The following is a 16,680-nucleotide window of genomic DNA, read 5'->3' on the forward strand; positions in this document are numbered from 1 at the left end:
TCATCCAAGATCTGAAAACAAAAGCCCTTGAAAAATAATGGAGCTCAGGTCTTCTTCCCCAGCTATTCCTCTTCCTGTCACCAGGGTCACTATTTCTGGGCCAGAATAACCACAGTTTTATGCCTTGCCAGTTCTCTTTGCAAGAGAGCTGGAATCTACCAGAATCTGCTTTCTCTCTCAAACCCAAATTAGATATTTTCTAAACTCCTTATAACTGGGCCCCTTTTTATCTCTAAATACTCTGTGCTCATTCAATACCTATCAGTGTACCCTCTGACTTAAAATGTGTCACTTGCTCCTTCCAGAAAGATCACTGTCAGCTAATGAAAAGCAACTTCATTAGGCTTATCACAGCAGCTCCTCTTTGCCCTGTGCCTTAGCTTCCTGATAAAAGTCTTCACCCTTTTGTAACATCCCCTTCCCATGGTAAATATTAATTATCATGCGGGATCAGTTCTTGGACAGATCATTGCCTTTCTGGAATGTCAGCATGAATCATCTTTATCACTGTTCTGAGGATTTACCTTTAAGGATTACCCCAAACTGGATTATTTGAGAGGGAAATTTTTCCAATGATCAGAAAATTATATTAGTTTGCTTCCTTCTATCAGTTCTCATAATTTGACTACATAAATATTATACTGATAGGAAGAAATACAAAATCACTCAGTTGGAGGGGTAGATATCAAATGACTTTGCTGTGCTTCTTAACAGGCAGTGATTTCAATAAGCAGGGAGTTCCCTGAAGACCAGCCTTTCAGGGGTCATTTCTATGGTTCATTACCAGGAGGTTTCTCTTAACATGTAGAGAAGCTGAAACCACAAGAACGTGCCTCCTGAGCTTGAAGTGGTTTTTGGTGTTGCATCCACAACTGCTGTTTGCCCATGATGATTGTCCTTCTCTTCCCTCAGGGGGGTAAGAGGGGGAGAATGCCATCTGAGTGGTTTTCTGAAAAAAAAAAACACAAAAGGAACAAAGACTTCCTTGACCACAGGCACATTTGTGTAGCATGTTCAGAAAGGATGATGCGGTGTGTGTGTTCAATGCCCTGCAACACTCCTTACTTACAGTTGTCCACCCTGTCACTCCCTGTAACATGTCATCCTAATGATCCTTGGCATGTTCCTGTCAAAATAAGAGGTTTTCTCACTTAAAAACATTGATGCAACATACTATAGAATTTCCTTAATATTTTTCCCTCAAAACATTTTTCTGGTAGTCAGTTGAAGTTCCAGTTATCCACTCCATGGGTCTTAGCTAATGAAAGTAAATTAGAAGTTGATTGGCACAAATGCAAATATTATTTCATTCATGAATGTCCATAATTCTTTGTTTCCCCTACACCTAAACTAACTTGTTTTAGACTGTCTATCAAAGAAAAACAGAGCATAATTTCTTTACAAGACAGAAATACATCACTTGAATCAAGAATCCACCCTGGGGTCAAGATTCTGCCTGATAAACCATTTCAGAATATTGAGTCTATTCGTAAACTGCCTGCCTTTGAAAAGCCGCCCTCCCCAGTGAGGTCCAATACTGTTGCCATTGCCTCATGTCTAAAGCATCTTTGTTTCGTTTCAGCTGGCAGGGTTCATCTACTCCTGTTATGTTGTGAAATGTATAACTGAAGAAGAGGACAGCTGTAAGTATCAAAAATCTATTCTGTTCCTTTCAAGTTCAAGGCGTCTTCTTTACTGCCTCTTCCCTAGCCTTCCTACTTCTCAGACAATATCCCCCAACATGTCATCAGAACAGGGAATAAGCCTTTTGAACCTATTGTGCTAGTGGTTTTCGTTAAAGTACCCAGCATCTTGAAGACAATGGAAGGCACCCATTTTGCAAACATACTTCTTTCTTTTCATTTAAAGGTATATTTAAGATCTATTCTTCTTATAATAATAATAGGGAAAAGAGAGAAGAAATTGGAGATGGAAGTGATTTTTAAATGTGGCTAACTTGACTGTTTTCTTTTTATAAACCAATTATTAGGTATTGATAAATAATCAGTTTCACCCAGGACTACGAATCCCAACAATTAACAGTTTCTAAAATTCTCACAAGAACTGACTTAAGGTGAATCCACGAAATTCGTCATCATAAAATCAAATATTCATATTTCCTTTTTATTCCTACAGTTTTGTACAAATAGCTAGAATTCTATGTTATAGTCTCCGCTTGAGTTTTACAGCATGGTCCAGAGTTTAGACAGTGGTGCACTCTCCCAAGCCTCTAAGGAACTCCATTGTGTACTGTTCTAAAATGGCAGGTGGAAGATTCCACTTCTTCCTTGATCCCTAAGAATCTGAAATAGGGGGATTGGAAAAGGTACTTCTGTTCTCTCTGGGTACTGACATGGATACTTGCCCCCACAATTCTATTTACTCTGAAGAAAAATCAGAGATGGGAATCTTTTTTTTTTTGGTTTCCAAAAATACTCATAATGATTAGGATTTTGAGACAGTGAGGGAAAAAGATGAGAATCCACAGCTCTGTTACAGGATGATTTAAGGAAACTATCCAAAGATAAGTATGTGTTTCTTCTTTACTTTCCAATCATATTAGAAAGCAGGAGGCAATGTCAGGTGATTAATTCAGAGGAGACACTTTTTCAGTCATATTAATACATAAAGTAAAATCAGGAATACACAATGCATAGTTTATATTATTTTGTGCCTAAAAGTAAATGATGATCCTTATACTACAAAAGGACTTGTAAAACATTCCTCAATGTATCAAATGCTATGTCAGGCTTTGGAGATTTTAAGATTAGTAATACACAATCTTTTACCTCTAGGAATTTACCATCCAGTAGGGAAAAATAAGCATGAACAAATAAATATACTAAAACTGTATAGAGTGTATAGTTGGTGGGAGATAGGAAAGGAACCAGGAAGGGCTTCAAAGAGAGAGGCACTCTGGGGCTTGGTCTTGAAAGATGAATAGAGGGCTATTGGTTAGCTAATATGGGAATAAGATGACCCCTGGCAAAAGGTGTAAAAAGCACAATGGCATCACACAGCCTGCCATGTGGGAGGCCAGGCAGCAAAACTAATATGACTGAATGGCATCCTGGGCTAAAGGAGGGAACCCAGAGAAGACTAGAAAAGAGAGAATGGATAGGACAGTAGAAAAATGGTTACGACTGAGCTGGAAGTTTGCACTTTATTTTTTGTAGCATGATAGCAAATCTGTCGGCAAGTAGTTTATAAAAAGAGAACACCATGATCAAAAATGCACTTCAAAAAATCACTGACATCAATATGAATGAAAGATTTCAGAGGGGGGGGTGCAGATTAGGGAAAGGGAGACTGTTAAGACACCATGAAAATGACTGAAATACAAGATGATGAGGGTCTGAACTAAGACCAGTATTGGAAATGGAGAGCATTGTTATGAAGTGAGAGATGATGCTAAAACAAAGTGATTAATGGGATGTGGATGAATACTGTGTAAGGAACAAGGAAGAGACTGATAGAGTCCTGGGTGTCTAATATGAGTGAATGGGTCAATGGAAATGTCACCGGAGGAAAGTAGAATGTGGTTCAGTATAGACAGATTCAGAGGTGCCTAATGAATATACAAGAGAAGACATCTAGTAAGCATTTACCTTGCTCATAAAAGATTTATTCAAAGATTAGGCAGAATAATAGATATATGTATTTTTAAATATATAGACTCCACAAACTAAGTTCATTCAGATGTAATAATTCACTGTCTTTGTGCTAAATCTTTGGTGAAAGATAAGTCTACAGGTTAAATTTCATGTGGGAGTTGAGCTTCCCTTAGACTGTAATGTTTGACTTCATTTCACAATGATGCCAGTGCATTTTTATCTTCAAAAAATACTAACACACTAAGTCTCCCAGACAATCAATATTTCTCCAGAACAGTGCCTCCCAAAGAGGATCCCAGAAATGCTAGTTCCATAATATATATTGCTCAAAGAAAAAAGATTATCAAACTAAGTAAGTTTGACACTGAAAATCTAGAATGCACATTTACATACTAACATCTCTGTGAGTCTTGCAATAACATTTTCCTAGTCCATGGTTTTTTTTTAACCTATATTACATTAAGTGAGGTATAGTAAGGCCAGACACAAATCAAAGAGAGAAACCAGAAACAGTTTTACAGTATTATTATACTCCCAGGTCCCTGGGGTGAATACAGCATACACACAAGGCCACTTGGGAAGTACCAGAGTGAATCATGAGGCGGAAAGAAAGGGGAGAACTGCTAGAATACACTTTTACTGTGGTTTCCATGGAAAGGAATGGGTGGATCAGGGTAAGTGGGTTTAGAATTAGCTATCTAAGTTTGAAAATGGCACTCTGTGAAATCTGAATTCACTGTTAACTGTTAGAGAATATGGTCTGTAGCTATCTTAAGTCTCCAGATGTTTTAGGTGAGCTAGGATTTACGTGGGAACAACCAATGGTCATTTTATAGATGTTAAGGCATCAATTGACAGAAACTGAAAGTATATCTAATATCTCAAACATGTGAACACACACTCCTTTTTCAAAGACATCTTAATAATTCAGAGAATTAGAATTCCAGAGAACTCATTTTAGGGGATTCTGCCCAAAAGTTTTGGCCAAAGCCATGTACATGCAAGAGAATATGAAGTCACATATATCTTTTGGGAGATAAAGTTTATTTTCAATCATCTAATAAACTTATTTTCCAAAAGACTCTAAAAATAGTGCTATTTCTTTGTATGTATTTTGACCACAACCCCTGATCTGCCTTAATTAATACAAAACACAAGCAGACTTCCCATAAACAAGCTTTCTAATTTTAGCATTTTTGCTCAGTAGGTTAGTTATGAACTACTTGTTTATCTTTATATCCAAATAGACTGAGACCTTAGACATTCATGTAATTACCAAACAGCTGGAGGAGGTGCTCATTCGGATCAGTTCTCTGTCCAGTTAGTTTTATTTACTGTGGTCATTCACACACAAGCAGAGAGTTATTGTTGCCAAGCAGCTGCATCTGGAGAGATCTATCTCTCTGCACACTTGCTGAAACCTCAGCCTGGATGGGGGAAGGTTCTTGGCTCTGATCGAGAAAGAATTCTTGAGCAGGTTGGACGAGGGTAGGTAAGGAAAGAATTCGTTAAAGCAAGAATAGCAGTGAATGGAAGCAGCTGTGCAGGCAGCAGAGAGCAAGGAAGGTCAGAGGGAGAAAAGGGACGCTCACTGAACTCCTGCTTGACATTGGGCAGATCCCTTGACAACTCCTGAAGCCAAGGTCACCTGGTGTCCTGTGTCTGCTTGAATCTGCGTAGCATAGGAACTAAGTCCCTAGCACCCCAGGATTTGGGGGAGCCACAGTGCACTGGATGGAGAGAGATTATGTTTGGAGAACTTCCCAAAGCAAAGAAAGGAGATTTTCAGGCGGGCTACTGAAGAGCAGGATCGTACAGCTGCAGTCCTGTCCAGATCACCCACATGACGGAACTTGCAAGCCAAAATCAGAGATCTTAGTAGCCCTTCCCTACTTGTCTGAAGTAGAACAGAGAGAGAGCAGACTAGCACTGAAGTCTAGAAAACTTAATGAAATAACAAAGTAACAAAAATACCACTGGAAGAGCACAGAGACAAAACACAGTAAGTTGAGCAGGAGAAAGTTTTATTTAAGGCAAAGTACACACTCAAAGGGGAGTGTGGGCAACCTCAGACCAGGAGGTTCACTTAGAGCTTAGGATTTGTGTCTTTTAAGGATTTTAAGAATGGAGCAAAGGGTGGGGAGATGGTGTATAAGCTTGATATGTAGGTCTCATGATGTCTATCTCCAGTGAGAGACATATGTCATTATCCATAGTCAGTCCTCTAGACCTTCTCTAAGATAAACTTTACACAAGGAATTTCTTAATCTTGTTCTTCTCCAAGATAGTGGTTACTCTCAAGTAGTGGGAATGTATCTTTTAGGGCTGCTTGCCCTGCCCTAAGATAGAGTAGGTTATCTGCCAATTATAATACAATATGTTAGGAATCTCACCTCCTAACTCACTGGTTTTTAAAATGGAACCTTAGCCTTAAGATAGAGTCCCTCTGTTCTTCTATACTGTTTATATCTTGGCATTTTTTATCATAAACAGGAAAAATTAATCATGTTGCTTGTCCTATGTCTCTGCTCTGCCTTGTTATGGGTATTAATTGAGCATAATGTTTTGGATTGATATTCCCCATTACCATCATTGTCATGATCACTTGTCTGTATGTTCACCAACAGACACTGTGTAGAACACCTGACTTTCAATGCTCAAGAGTAAAAAAGGTTTCAAATATCTCTTATTTTTTATAACTATATTATAAAGAAAATGATTTTGGTCCTTTAAAAACATTCTGGTTTGCTGAGAGGTGTAGAAAAAAAATGCTCTCGAAAAGTATGCCTGAAGTAAGAAGATCAATGTATATGTAAACAGGACAGGCATCTCTGTGTGTCTATTCTTTCTGACTATGGATTTGTAATGAAGCATCTAGTAGGAGTAGTAGTGTATTGGCAGGAGGAGGGGCTAGCAACCTGCTTGCCAGACGAGTTAAGTTTCCACTCTTAAAGACCCTCACAAGGAACAGAAGACAGTTCTGATTCTGTAAATGCACTGAGAATGGACTGTGGAGATAACAGCCCGATTATGGCAACTGGAAAATTAAAATATTCTTGATGTTATTATGAAGCTGACCAGCTGTGTGCTCAGTTTTGATACTTCAGAACTCCACAGCAAGTGTAGCAGGGTAGCTCCAGAGGCAGAAACCTCCAGGGAAGCTATGTGAGCAAAACTCAAACTTAGACTCCACAAAATAGCAATAAATCAGGCTTAGACTGCAGGCACATCAAATGCCTGAGAATAGTTTTTCCTTCTTTTTTTAAACAGTATCTCTTTTACTTTTCTAGAGTCCACTGTCATTATCATATATAGAGAGAGAGATGTTTTAATACAAAGATGGTTGGGTTTTGTTTTCCCGATGAAAGAGCCTGGCCGGTTAAGTTTACCTCTCTGACCCTTTAGTTTCCTAAGCCTGAATCACAGTCAGACAGGCGGGCTGCTGTGCGAACTCACAGAACACCAGTGCCATCTGCTGCACCTACCAGGAGGAAACACCAGCTCTCAGAGCAGAAATACTTCCTTGGAGCAGGATGATGCGGGCGCTCCTGCTCCTGCATATTAGTCACCTAGGGCTGCAACAACAAAATACCACATACTGGGTGATGTAAGCAGCAGAAACTTATTTTCTCACAGTTCCAGAGGCTAGAAGTTCAGATTCACGTATTGGCAGGTTGAGTTTCTTCTGAACCTCTCTCCTTGGCTTGCAGAAAGCTGACTTCTATGCTGTGTCCTCACATGGCCTTTTGTCTGTATGTGAATGTCCTGGTGTCTCTTCCTCTTCTTAAGAGGATTGGACTAGGGCCCTATCCTTATGTCACACTTTAACATTAATTATCTCTTTAAAAGCCCTGTCTCCAAATACAATCATATTGGAGGTTAGACCTTTAACATATAAACTGGGTGATGGTGGTGTGGGGGGAATTCACTTTGTAACGTCCCATAGGGAACATACATACAAACCATGTGGCTCCTGGAAATTTGAAAACACCCATGGAGCATAGATTTATGCCAGCTGTGGCTCACTGGCGCCCATCAAATGCCCAAGCATAAGAGCCTGGAGGACCTCCCCTGCTCTGTGCTCATGGCCACCAGGCAGAAGGTCGGCATCTCCTGCTGTGGGGTGGGGTCATCTGCCCTCAGATGAGTAGTTCCTTCTCAGAAAGAAAGCAGGGACTCTGCTCCAGAGGGTGTGCCTTGACACTTGAACCCTGTTTGCATGGGGCAGCTGTCACAACAGACTTCTATATATTTGCTCATGAAAAGGCAGCAATACGTCTTAGGAGAAAAGACTTTCTCCAGGAGAGCAGGCATCCCTCGCCGAGCTGTCTTTGTGGCAAGGCTCCTCACTGTATGGGCTGCTGCAGCCATGCTGAGTCTTCCTTACGACCTCCAGTCTTTTCTATTCTCTCTGCTTGTTCTCTTTTATAATAGTCTGTGAAAGAAATAAAATGTTCTGAGAGTCCTGGTCTGGTGTGCCTTTTATTATATATGTAGGTCTTTACTAATGCTCAGCTCTTCTGCACCACAGCCAGATGTCCACTTACAGTAAAAGAACTGAGACCTCATCTCTGCTTCATTAGCATTATTAACTGTCACAATTAAAAGGAAGAAGTGAGGCCACGGGAAACAGCACTAATCCAGAACAGAAAAAAAAAATAATCAGATGATTTCTCAATTTTTGTGTTTTCTTATAAACTTTTTGCTTCAGACTTAAGCGACAACTAAACATCAATCCTTTAGAAAATGGGTCCATTTTCTAAGCAGTCATTGTCTTTTCTAAAAAAGATCCAATGTATTTACAAATGTTACTAAATATTCACATCATCTGGGGAAGGATACAGAATGTCATTTTAATATCCTGAGGGGAGTTAGTTACCTTGAAAAAAAATACAGAAAAAATGAATTCTAGATGTTTAAGTGGGTAGATACACACACGCATGAACCCACCAACTAAGCAAAAATACATAAAAACCTGTCCTGAATTCTCCAAATTCAACTGGCCTTGGGATAAAAGTCACAATCAATTTATAGAATTTTTCATTTGAAAGCAAACCACAGGAAATTATTCACTTCTCTGAGGCTAATAATTTTCTGTTATTTTTGTTTGATTTTACTTTTAAAGCCTGCTGGCCTACACATCTGTGTATTGAACTTCATTCTGCATGTTTTGATCATTTTTCCTGTTTGTCGGATCATTGAGTTTGTATGCAATTCTTTGAGCACAGTCACAAGTCACACACACTCCCACCTGTGAGGGGAGGGTAGAGATAGAAGCAGATAGGAATCATCTGCCTTTAAAAAATACTTGTTTCTCCCTGTTTGAAAGGAAGGTAAGTTTACCTCAGAATGTATAGAAAATACAAACAAATAACAAACAAAAAAGGAAAATTAAAATGACCCTACAATTCTGAATTCTAGCTCAGTTAACATTTCAGCATATTATGTCTCCTAGTCTCCCTCCCTTCATACCTTCTTCCACCCCTCCCTCACTCCTCTTTATCTGTCATCTATCATCTATCTATCATCTACCTACGTATCTATCATCTATCTATCTATCTATCTATCTATCTATCTATCTATCTATCTATCTACCTATCATCTATATCTATCTATCATTTATCATTCTTTCTATCTGGTCGTCAGAGGTGTACTATACATTCTATTTGGTAACCTCAACTTTCTTGCTATTTCTAAATCACTCTTCAAATGTAACCTAAGGGGCAAGCAATTAGCAGTTCAGAAAAGGTGCAAGTTCTTAGGTGCCAGGTTGATGGTAGTGTTATGAAAATGATGTGTCTGTTTTACTTTTTAATTACTGTACTCAAGCAACCAAATGAAAGAGTAGTAATGGTTAGTAGGTTGTGCTTTCATTATCTCTTTGTAACACTTGTTTTGTGATTTTCGAGGTGACTAAGTTGAATATTATCTTGTCCATATCTGCCAGTCTCCCACAAAACCAAAACTTGCTATCTCTTTCCCCATTTCTGAATAAATGACATGTTATTAGAGTCTGGAGCCCAGACTTTGCATGTCTCTCAGCTCTAGCTGTGCTCTACAGAATCTGAGTGGGGCCAAGGTAAAAGGTGTTACCTTGCTCCTTTCCCAACATCCCGAAGTGCAGGAGCTTTGCATTTATTTAATTTTACAACTTTTGATTCTGCTTAACATTTCTTTTGGACTAAGAATACTGCACGGTTTTAAATGATGAAAATCTACTGCCTACTGCTCTATTTCAACATCTTAATTCTATTGACCCATAAAGATTAAATGAAGTGTCCAGCGTCACTTTGCTTATTCGTGAACCTCCGACTCCAGTGCAGCACAAATTGACCCCCTCAGCATAGAAAAGCCTCAGGATAGGAGATGCCATCAGGGGCCACGCCTATCTTGATCACAGCTATATCCTCACTATCCAGCATATCCCTAACCTGGAGCAGTACCCAATAAGTATCTGGAAAATAAATGAATCAATCAGCTCACCAAACACTTTTTGGACTCCATGGAAACTGCTGAGCAAATGTGACATTGCCTGAAACCCCAGTTTTCTAAGTAAGTGAATAACCACCTATAATAAAGCACCTTTTGTCATTTCCTAAAGGAAAAAAAAGATGTGCTGTCATATGTAACAATAAAAGACTGAATAAATGATCAACATCTGAAATAAATGCCTATATATACATAGGCTTCCTGTCAATCACAGGCAAGTTCCTATCAGTGACAATAGCATTCCCTAACGGGGAGACATAGTTTTTACATTGCCTGCCAAACTTAGCTAGCCCTGGTTTCTTTTTAAGCCTACTGTTAAATTCCTCCCTCTTGTGGTCACTGAAGAGAAAATATATGAGCTTTATTTTTAAATCTGGATATTCAGGCCAAAGTTTAGTCTGATTCCTCAATAATCACTTACTTACTCTGTTTGATTTCTTATGTTTCCTTCATCATACTACATACTGCTTCTTAGTCCTGCACAGACACACACACACACACTCACACTCACACACCCATGCATATCATGAGCATCTTTAAACAAATTTCATGTTCCCCCCCAAAAAAAATGTGAGGGGAGAAATTGATATGTTCTTTACCTCTTGTTGATTCCAAATGGCCAGGATCTTGTTTCTAAAGAATCAGTGTTGAAGTAATGATATTAAGACAAGCAAAGGAGGGCCTTTAACTGGGGTGTAATAAGGGAAGCATTTTATGCAGATAACATTTCTGGGTGGGTGAACTGAAGTTATGCAGGAGAGGAAGAATATTCACGTTGTTTTAGACAGCCTCAATGGCAGAGCAAGCCAGAGCGCATGGAAGGAAGGAGAAGTGGTCCCATTCACAGAAATAATTAAAGAAAAAGCTTCCATTTGATTATTCAGCTTCAGCTTCCAATTCTGCAGTACCCAGTCCACCTGGCGCAGGTGCTCCGAGCCTGCTCCCTCACCATCCCCCTCTGTACTCACATCGATAATGACGTGACAAAGAAAGCAGGTAAGTGGCAGACAAACAGGATGCTTTTAGCACCAGGACATAGATATGCCCCTTCACAAAATACAGTGGCTGCTATCCCATCTTGAAGGAATAAATGAGAACAAGACAAAGAGCCTGCCCAGGGACCTCTAAAAAGTCCTCCAAAGCTGAGAGTTGCGGAGAATGAAGACTGTTCATTCAAAGTTAATCTTTTGATAAATGACGCTGGCGGGTGCCCACTTCATTCGAGCCAGTTGTGCTTGAGTTTTGGAAGTGGCATCCAATAGAAACAGTGGGCTAGCTTAGCTGTCTGCTTCCTCACAGCACCAGAAAACTGCATCTCTAAGGACAGCCACCAGGCCTGCAGAACGGAAGCCGCTGAGCCTCCATAGGCGCCTTCTATAGAGCCGCGGAAAGCGCTCCGGACACATCCGCCAACAGGGGGCCAGTCCCGCAGTTCTAATAATTTGTGGATGAGGCTGCCGGCAGCCGCGCGGACTCAAAAAGGCCTCCTCTAGGATTGGTCGGCATTGTGTGGCAGGTGAAGGAGAAACAAACTTAACCTCACAGGAGGTGAGGTTTGTTTAAATAATAGAAAGTAATTAGGCTGAAGACAAAAATCAGTGATGGCATTTTATAATTACAATTAATTTAAAGGTTAATTTCCTTTGGTGCGAAGATCTTATTTAAAACATTTACCAGGAAAGGAAATTAGGATGTTGCTGTCAGGAGGCATAGAGTGCTTCTGGGATTCCATGTCTATTATCACTTGAAAATTAGATTAGGCCCAAAGTGGGAATTTCAGTTCATTTTTGTGTACAGTAGATGGTGGTCAAACTGCAGAGTCAGCAGGGGTGGTCAGGGTAAGCAATGCAAGATTTGCATTTTTTGTTTGTTTGTTTATAGGATTCATTGTAAATGTTTCCAACAATGGAACCTAGTGTATACATGAACAATCCTGACACAGAAAGAAAATTGGATATGGGTTGCTGCGTTTGTGACTAATGAGGTTGATGTTAAAGGAATTCTCAAGAGCAGAGAGGCAAAGGGAAGCACATAGTCACACATCTATACACCTTCATCGCGGAAGTAAATTGAATGGGGCACAATATTTCTCTTGGCTCCAAACCTGTCAATCCTATTCCCTTCTCCCAGATCCCATCTTTTTCATAAGCCTGTTTTCCAAATGGGAACTGTCATGCCAAATACCATATATATAAATATATATATTTGTATATATATTTATATATATATCATACACACACACTATTCAGCAACTCATCTCCCTGGAAACTTGCTTAATAAAATCAATGCATAATAGTAGTGACAACCAGAAGGAAATACCTCCTTTGCACCAATTTTTCCCATTCACTGTGCCTTCACAGATCTGCTCATTTTAAATATTTTATTGCTATCATTGGTATGTCAACCAATCTCAGAAATATGGAATTGTGCAGAATCATGGAGCTATGCACGGTATTAGCAATCACCTACTTTAATCTCCTAAATTTAAAGTTAAGGAAAGGAACACACAGATTGACTTGCTCTAAATCAAACAGTTAGAGGCTGACCTGGGAAGAGAGCTTAAGTCTCCTGAATCTAAATACACATTCCACATCACTTAACTGTGATCATCAAGATAGGTTCTTTCAACACGTATTTGTTGAGTAACCACTCTCTGCTAGGTTCTGTGTTAGTTACTAGGGATAAGGCAGGAAATCAAGCAGATACTGTCTTTGACTTCAAGGTGCTTAACTTCAGAACACAGTTCACATGACTAATTACACGGAAGCATAATGAGAGTTTGGATAAGGAGAGTAAAGGGTGTGGTGTGAATGTACCCCAGTGGTGTCTCACCCCATTAAGAAAAACTAGGAAAAGAATTTCCCTGCAGAAATGGCATTTAAGCTGAAACCTAAATGATAAATAGAGGGATATGCAGAATTTAACAAAAATAGGTATGCTTTTATTAAAGATGACTACTTTTTTGATCCACATTGACCAAAAGTACACCATAATTCACACAGTAATAATCTTAAAAAGTTTTTAATGAGCTCGATATAGCAAAGCTAGTTTCCAAATATTCACTGGACATTGGATAACCTGCTATAACCACTAAGCATTCTCTTTCTTGAAACTGCTACTGTCATTCTAAAAATACGTAGGCTCAGGAGTTTTGTGATTTGCTTTTCCAAAGACTGCAAAATGAATGGAAAGATTATGTCAGCAAAAACTACAAGGCAAGGAATATTTCTCCACTGGCTGATCATACTATGCATAAATGTGCCTACACCCAAAATATGCAATGCCTACACCCTAATTAAAACCACTGCATTTAATTGGGCTGTGCATTCTAAGCACATCCTGGATGTCAGCTGAGAAGGCATATCCAATCATATCTAACTAGCTCACCTATGGCTTGTAATAACTGGTCTCTCCAATTTCAACTGAAAAGCATGTCATGTATAATTGAAAGCAATTCTAACAGGGAAGAACAAAACAATGACTGATGCATCTGATCCATCCAAATGGCAGAGCACAAAGTGAGTCCAGGCACCTTTAAGGTGAAGATTCTGCACACTTTTACCCACCTATTGAAAATATTAAAGATATCTGGTGCATAATATTCTGACTCTAACTTTATAATTTCTTGATCTTTTAGCACTACCACCATCTCATCACCACTCACATCTTCCTTCATCAAAGAGGTTAATTTGGAGAACATTTATTGTGAGGAAAGGAGGCTTCTACAAAACCACAAATTTAAAATTCCCTGTCTGGGCCTATCTTTCCTTCCACCTTAGTCTCCTGGAGATATTTTTCTGGTGTCCTTACTTAGGAGCTTCCCTTCACTGGAACCTTTGTCTTTCTCATCCTTTGGACCTTTCTATTCATCATCTATCTCCAGGATTAGTATTGGCAGTGGTGTTCTCACTAGTGCTCTTCGTTTCCTTCCTTACTTACATTATCATCATGCTTGGTTCTTTGAAATACATGCCCAATGAGACTCGATTCAATTTTTCCACTTCTAATGCTATGCGTAGCATTCCCTTTGATTTGCCACAGGACCTGTTCCAAACCTTTCTGGGTTGCTTAAGCCTTGTACTCAAACCTGGGAAAATCAAAGCTATCAAATATAAAATCCTTCCATTTTCCTCCCAGAACCTCAATAATTTTCTTTACTAGCAATTATCCTTTTTTTAAATTTAAGCATTATTGATATACAATCTTATGTTGGTTTCAAATACACAACACAATGATTTAACATTCACCTATATTATCAAAGCCTCATCCCCTCCAGTTTAGTCACTGTCCTTCAGTGTAGTAAGATGTCACAGAATTATTAACTGTATTATCTGTGTTGTACTACCATCCCTGTTACCAAAATATAATGTGATTGCAAATTATTATGCCCCTAAATTCCCTTTTCCCTCCCCCCCAAGCCCTCCCCTTTGGTAATCATTAGTCCCTTCTTGGTGTCTATGAGTCTACTACTATTTTGTTCCTTCTGTTTTGCTTTGTTTTTATACTCCACAAATAGTGAAATCTTTGGTATTTGCCTTTCTCCACCTGGCTTATTTCACTGAGCATAAAACCCTCTAGATCCATCCATTGTTGTTGCAAATGGGAGGATTTATTTTCTACTTATGGCTGAATAATATTCCACTGTGTACATGTACCACATCTTCATCCACTCATCTATTGATGGATCCTTAGGTTGTTTCCATATCTTGGCTATGCTAGCAATTACCCTTTTGTCTCCTTGCAATCCCGTACAAATCTGAGAGGAACTACAAAGTGTTGCCTCTCCAATGTAATCCTTTCACTAAGTGTTGACTGTACCCTCCCCCCCGACCACCGCCTTATCCCAGAGGAGGAACCCTCAATGTGTCCTTTCTTGTTCACTCCATTGGTTGCTTCCTTTCACTTACATACAGGTAGAAGCCTCATAGACCATGAACCAGGCCACTCCCAGCCTCTCTCTGTGCTTTCAGATAACATACCAGGTGATTCCCAATAACATGTGAAATACAGAAACTAAGTTCCAATTAGTTTTTTTTTAATATAAAATATCTTCTCTTTTTTCTACATTATGTCACAGGCTACTCCTATTGCTTGTTAGACCACAGTTAACCTATTAGTGGGCATTTAAAGGGTTTCCATAGACCTACCTCAACTCTCTTCAGCTTCTGCTAATAACTTCTGTACTTACGTCATTCCACACCAAAATCTATAATTCTAATTCAAAGTTCTCATGTTCTCAGTAAAGAAACTAAATATGCAACTTAAAGTATACTTCAAATAATTTTCTTTGTATAAATCCCTTTCAAAAAGAGTTGAGATTCCAAATCTATCCATAATGTATCTTTAATTACATGCATCTATGTATTACACACATATGACACCCTGATTCTTTCAATAAGCTTACGAAATTAGGATTTTTCTATTGTCTCCACTTTAAAGAAGAAGAAAGTAAGGCTCAGAGCAGTTGGGACTTGCTTATGGGCAAGATTCTGGTAAGAAGGTCACAGCCACAGCCTGAGCCTAGGTCTTCTGACTCTAAAGCCCTCAGTCTTTACAATGCTTCATAGTTTCTCTGTATAATATTGGTGGTGGCTTATATTATTAGAAGACTTTTTAATAGCAAGATCCTGGTCTTAGCAAAAAATCAGCATGTGTTTCTTCAGATCTCACAAGATATTGCCCTCACAGAGAGTTGGCAAAAATAGGCAAGAGCAAAAGACAAAACAATTTACCAAATGGAACTTACATCCCATTTTTTATTATTTTTAGGACCATTTTTACTGTTTTTCTAGCTAAAGGAACATTTTGTTTACTATGGTGGCATTGTAACAATTGAATTTCACATTCATTTTTTAGCATATGTTAATGTGTTCTCAGGTCTAAAATATTAAAGATCTGGTTCTGAAACAGGTTTGAGAGAAACATGGAAAATAGGACTCTAGGGCCCTGAGAAAATACATTTGCTGAGTGAGGTAAGGAAGTGAAGGTATGCAGTGATTTAGGGCACCAGTCTCATTTCATTCGTTGAGATGCATGCTTCCCTGCAGCAAGCTCTCTATAGCAACACTTTGTGACCTTTCAGGCAAAAGGATGAAGTATGCCTACAAAGGGTTGTGTTTTCCTAATCAGGAAAACAGAAAAGCTCAGAGTCCACTCAGCAATTTTAGGCCAGATCGAACACCTCATACTCACCCAGCTGGATTGCTGCCTCCAACTAAGTCTGCATGGGAGGAAGGCGGTTCTTTGAATTTGGCCTATGGTTGGTTGTGCTCTAAATTTCTTTTGTGCAACTGGAGATAAGTACCCTTGAACTTCTTACCTGCAGAGATAATGGATATGCACACTATTTTCATAGGCCCACACAAATTCTTTCATGTCTTTCAATGAGTTCTTCTAAATATTTAGGCTTAGCTTTCTGTGAGCTGCCTTTTGAAATGTCACCTCCTGGTCTTTTCCAGCTCTGTCTCCAAAAGAGAGTATGTTGACTAGTGGCTTTGTGATTAATAGCCAAGGTACAATTTCATATTACAATACTTCACTGCCAACATGCATTTAAAAAAAGAAGTTTAGGTTTGCT

At 39.1% G+C, this 16,680-nt stretch overlaps 1 protein-coding gene and 1 pseudogene across 4 annotated transcripts in view; both read left to right on the forward strand.

Annotated features, from left to right (window-relative positions):
- Positions 1-16,680, forward strand: part of NKAIN2 (sodium/potassium transporting ATPase interacting 2) — a 1,075,019-nt gene that overhangs the window by 1,048,522 nt on the left and 9,817 nt on the right. For all 4 annotated transcript variants that reach the window (XR_005054596.2, XR_012124209.1, XM_036993719.2 and 1 more), the window contains one exon: positions 1,583-1,643. Coding sequence is in view for 2 of the 4 variants with exons in the window: in XM_036993719.2 (XP_036849614.1) it covers positions 1,583-1,643 (61 nt within the window). In the remaining 2 variants the exon portion in view is untranslated. The remainder of the gene's footprint in view (positions 1-1,582; positions 1,644-16,680) is intronic.
- On the forward strand, positions 746-946 carry LOC118967806 (small nucleolar RNA U3; annotated as a pseudogene).

This window comes from Manis javanica, chromosome 13 (genome assembly GCF_040802235.1).
Source record: "Manis javanica isolate MJ-LG chromosome 13, MJ_LKY, whole genome shotgun sequence".
NCBI classification, from domain to species: Eukaryota; Metazoa; Chordata; class Mammalia; order Pholidota; family Manidae; genus Manis; species Manis javanica.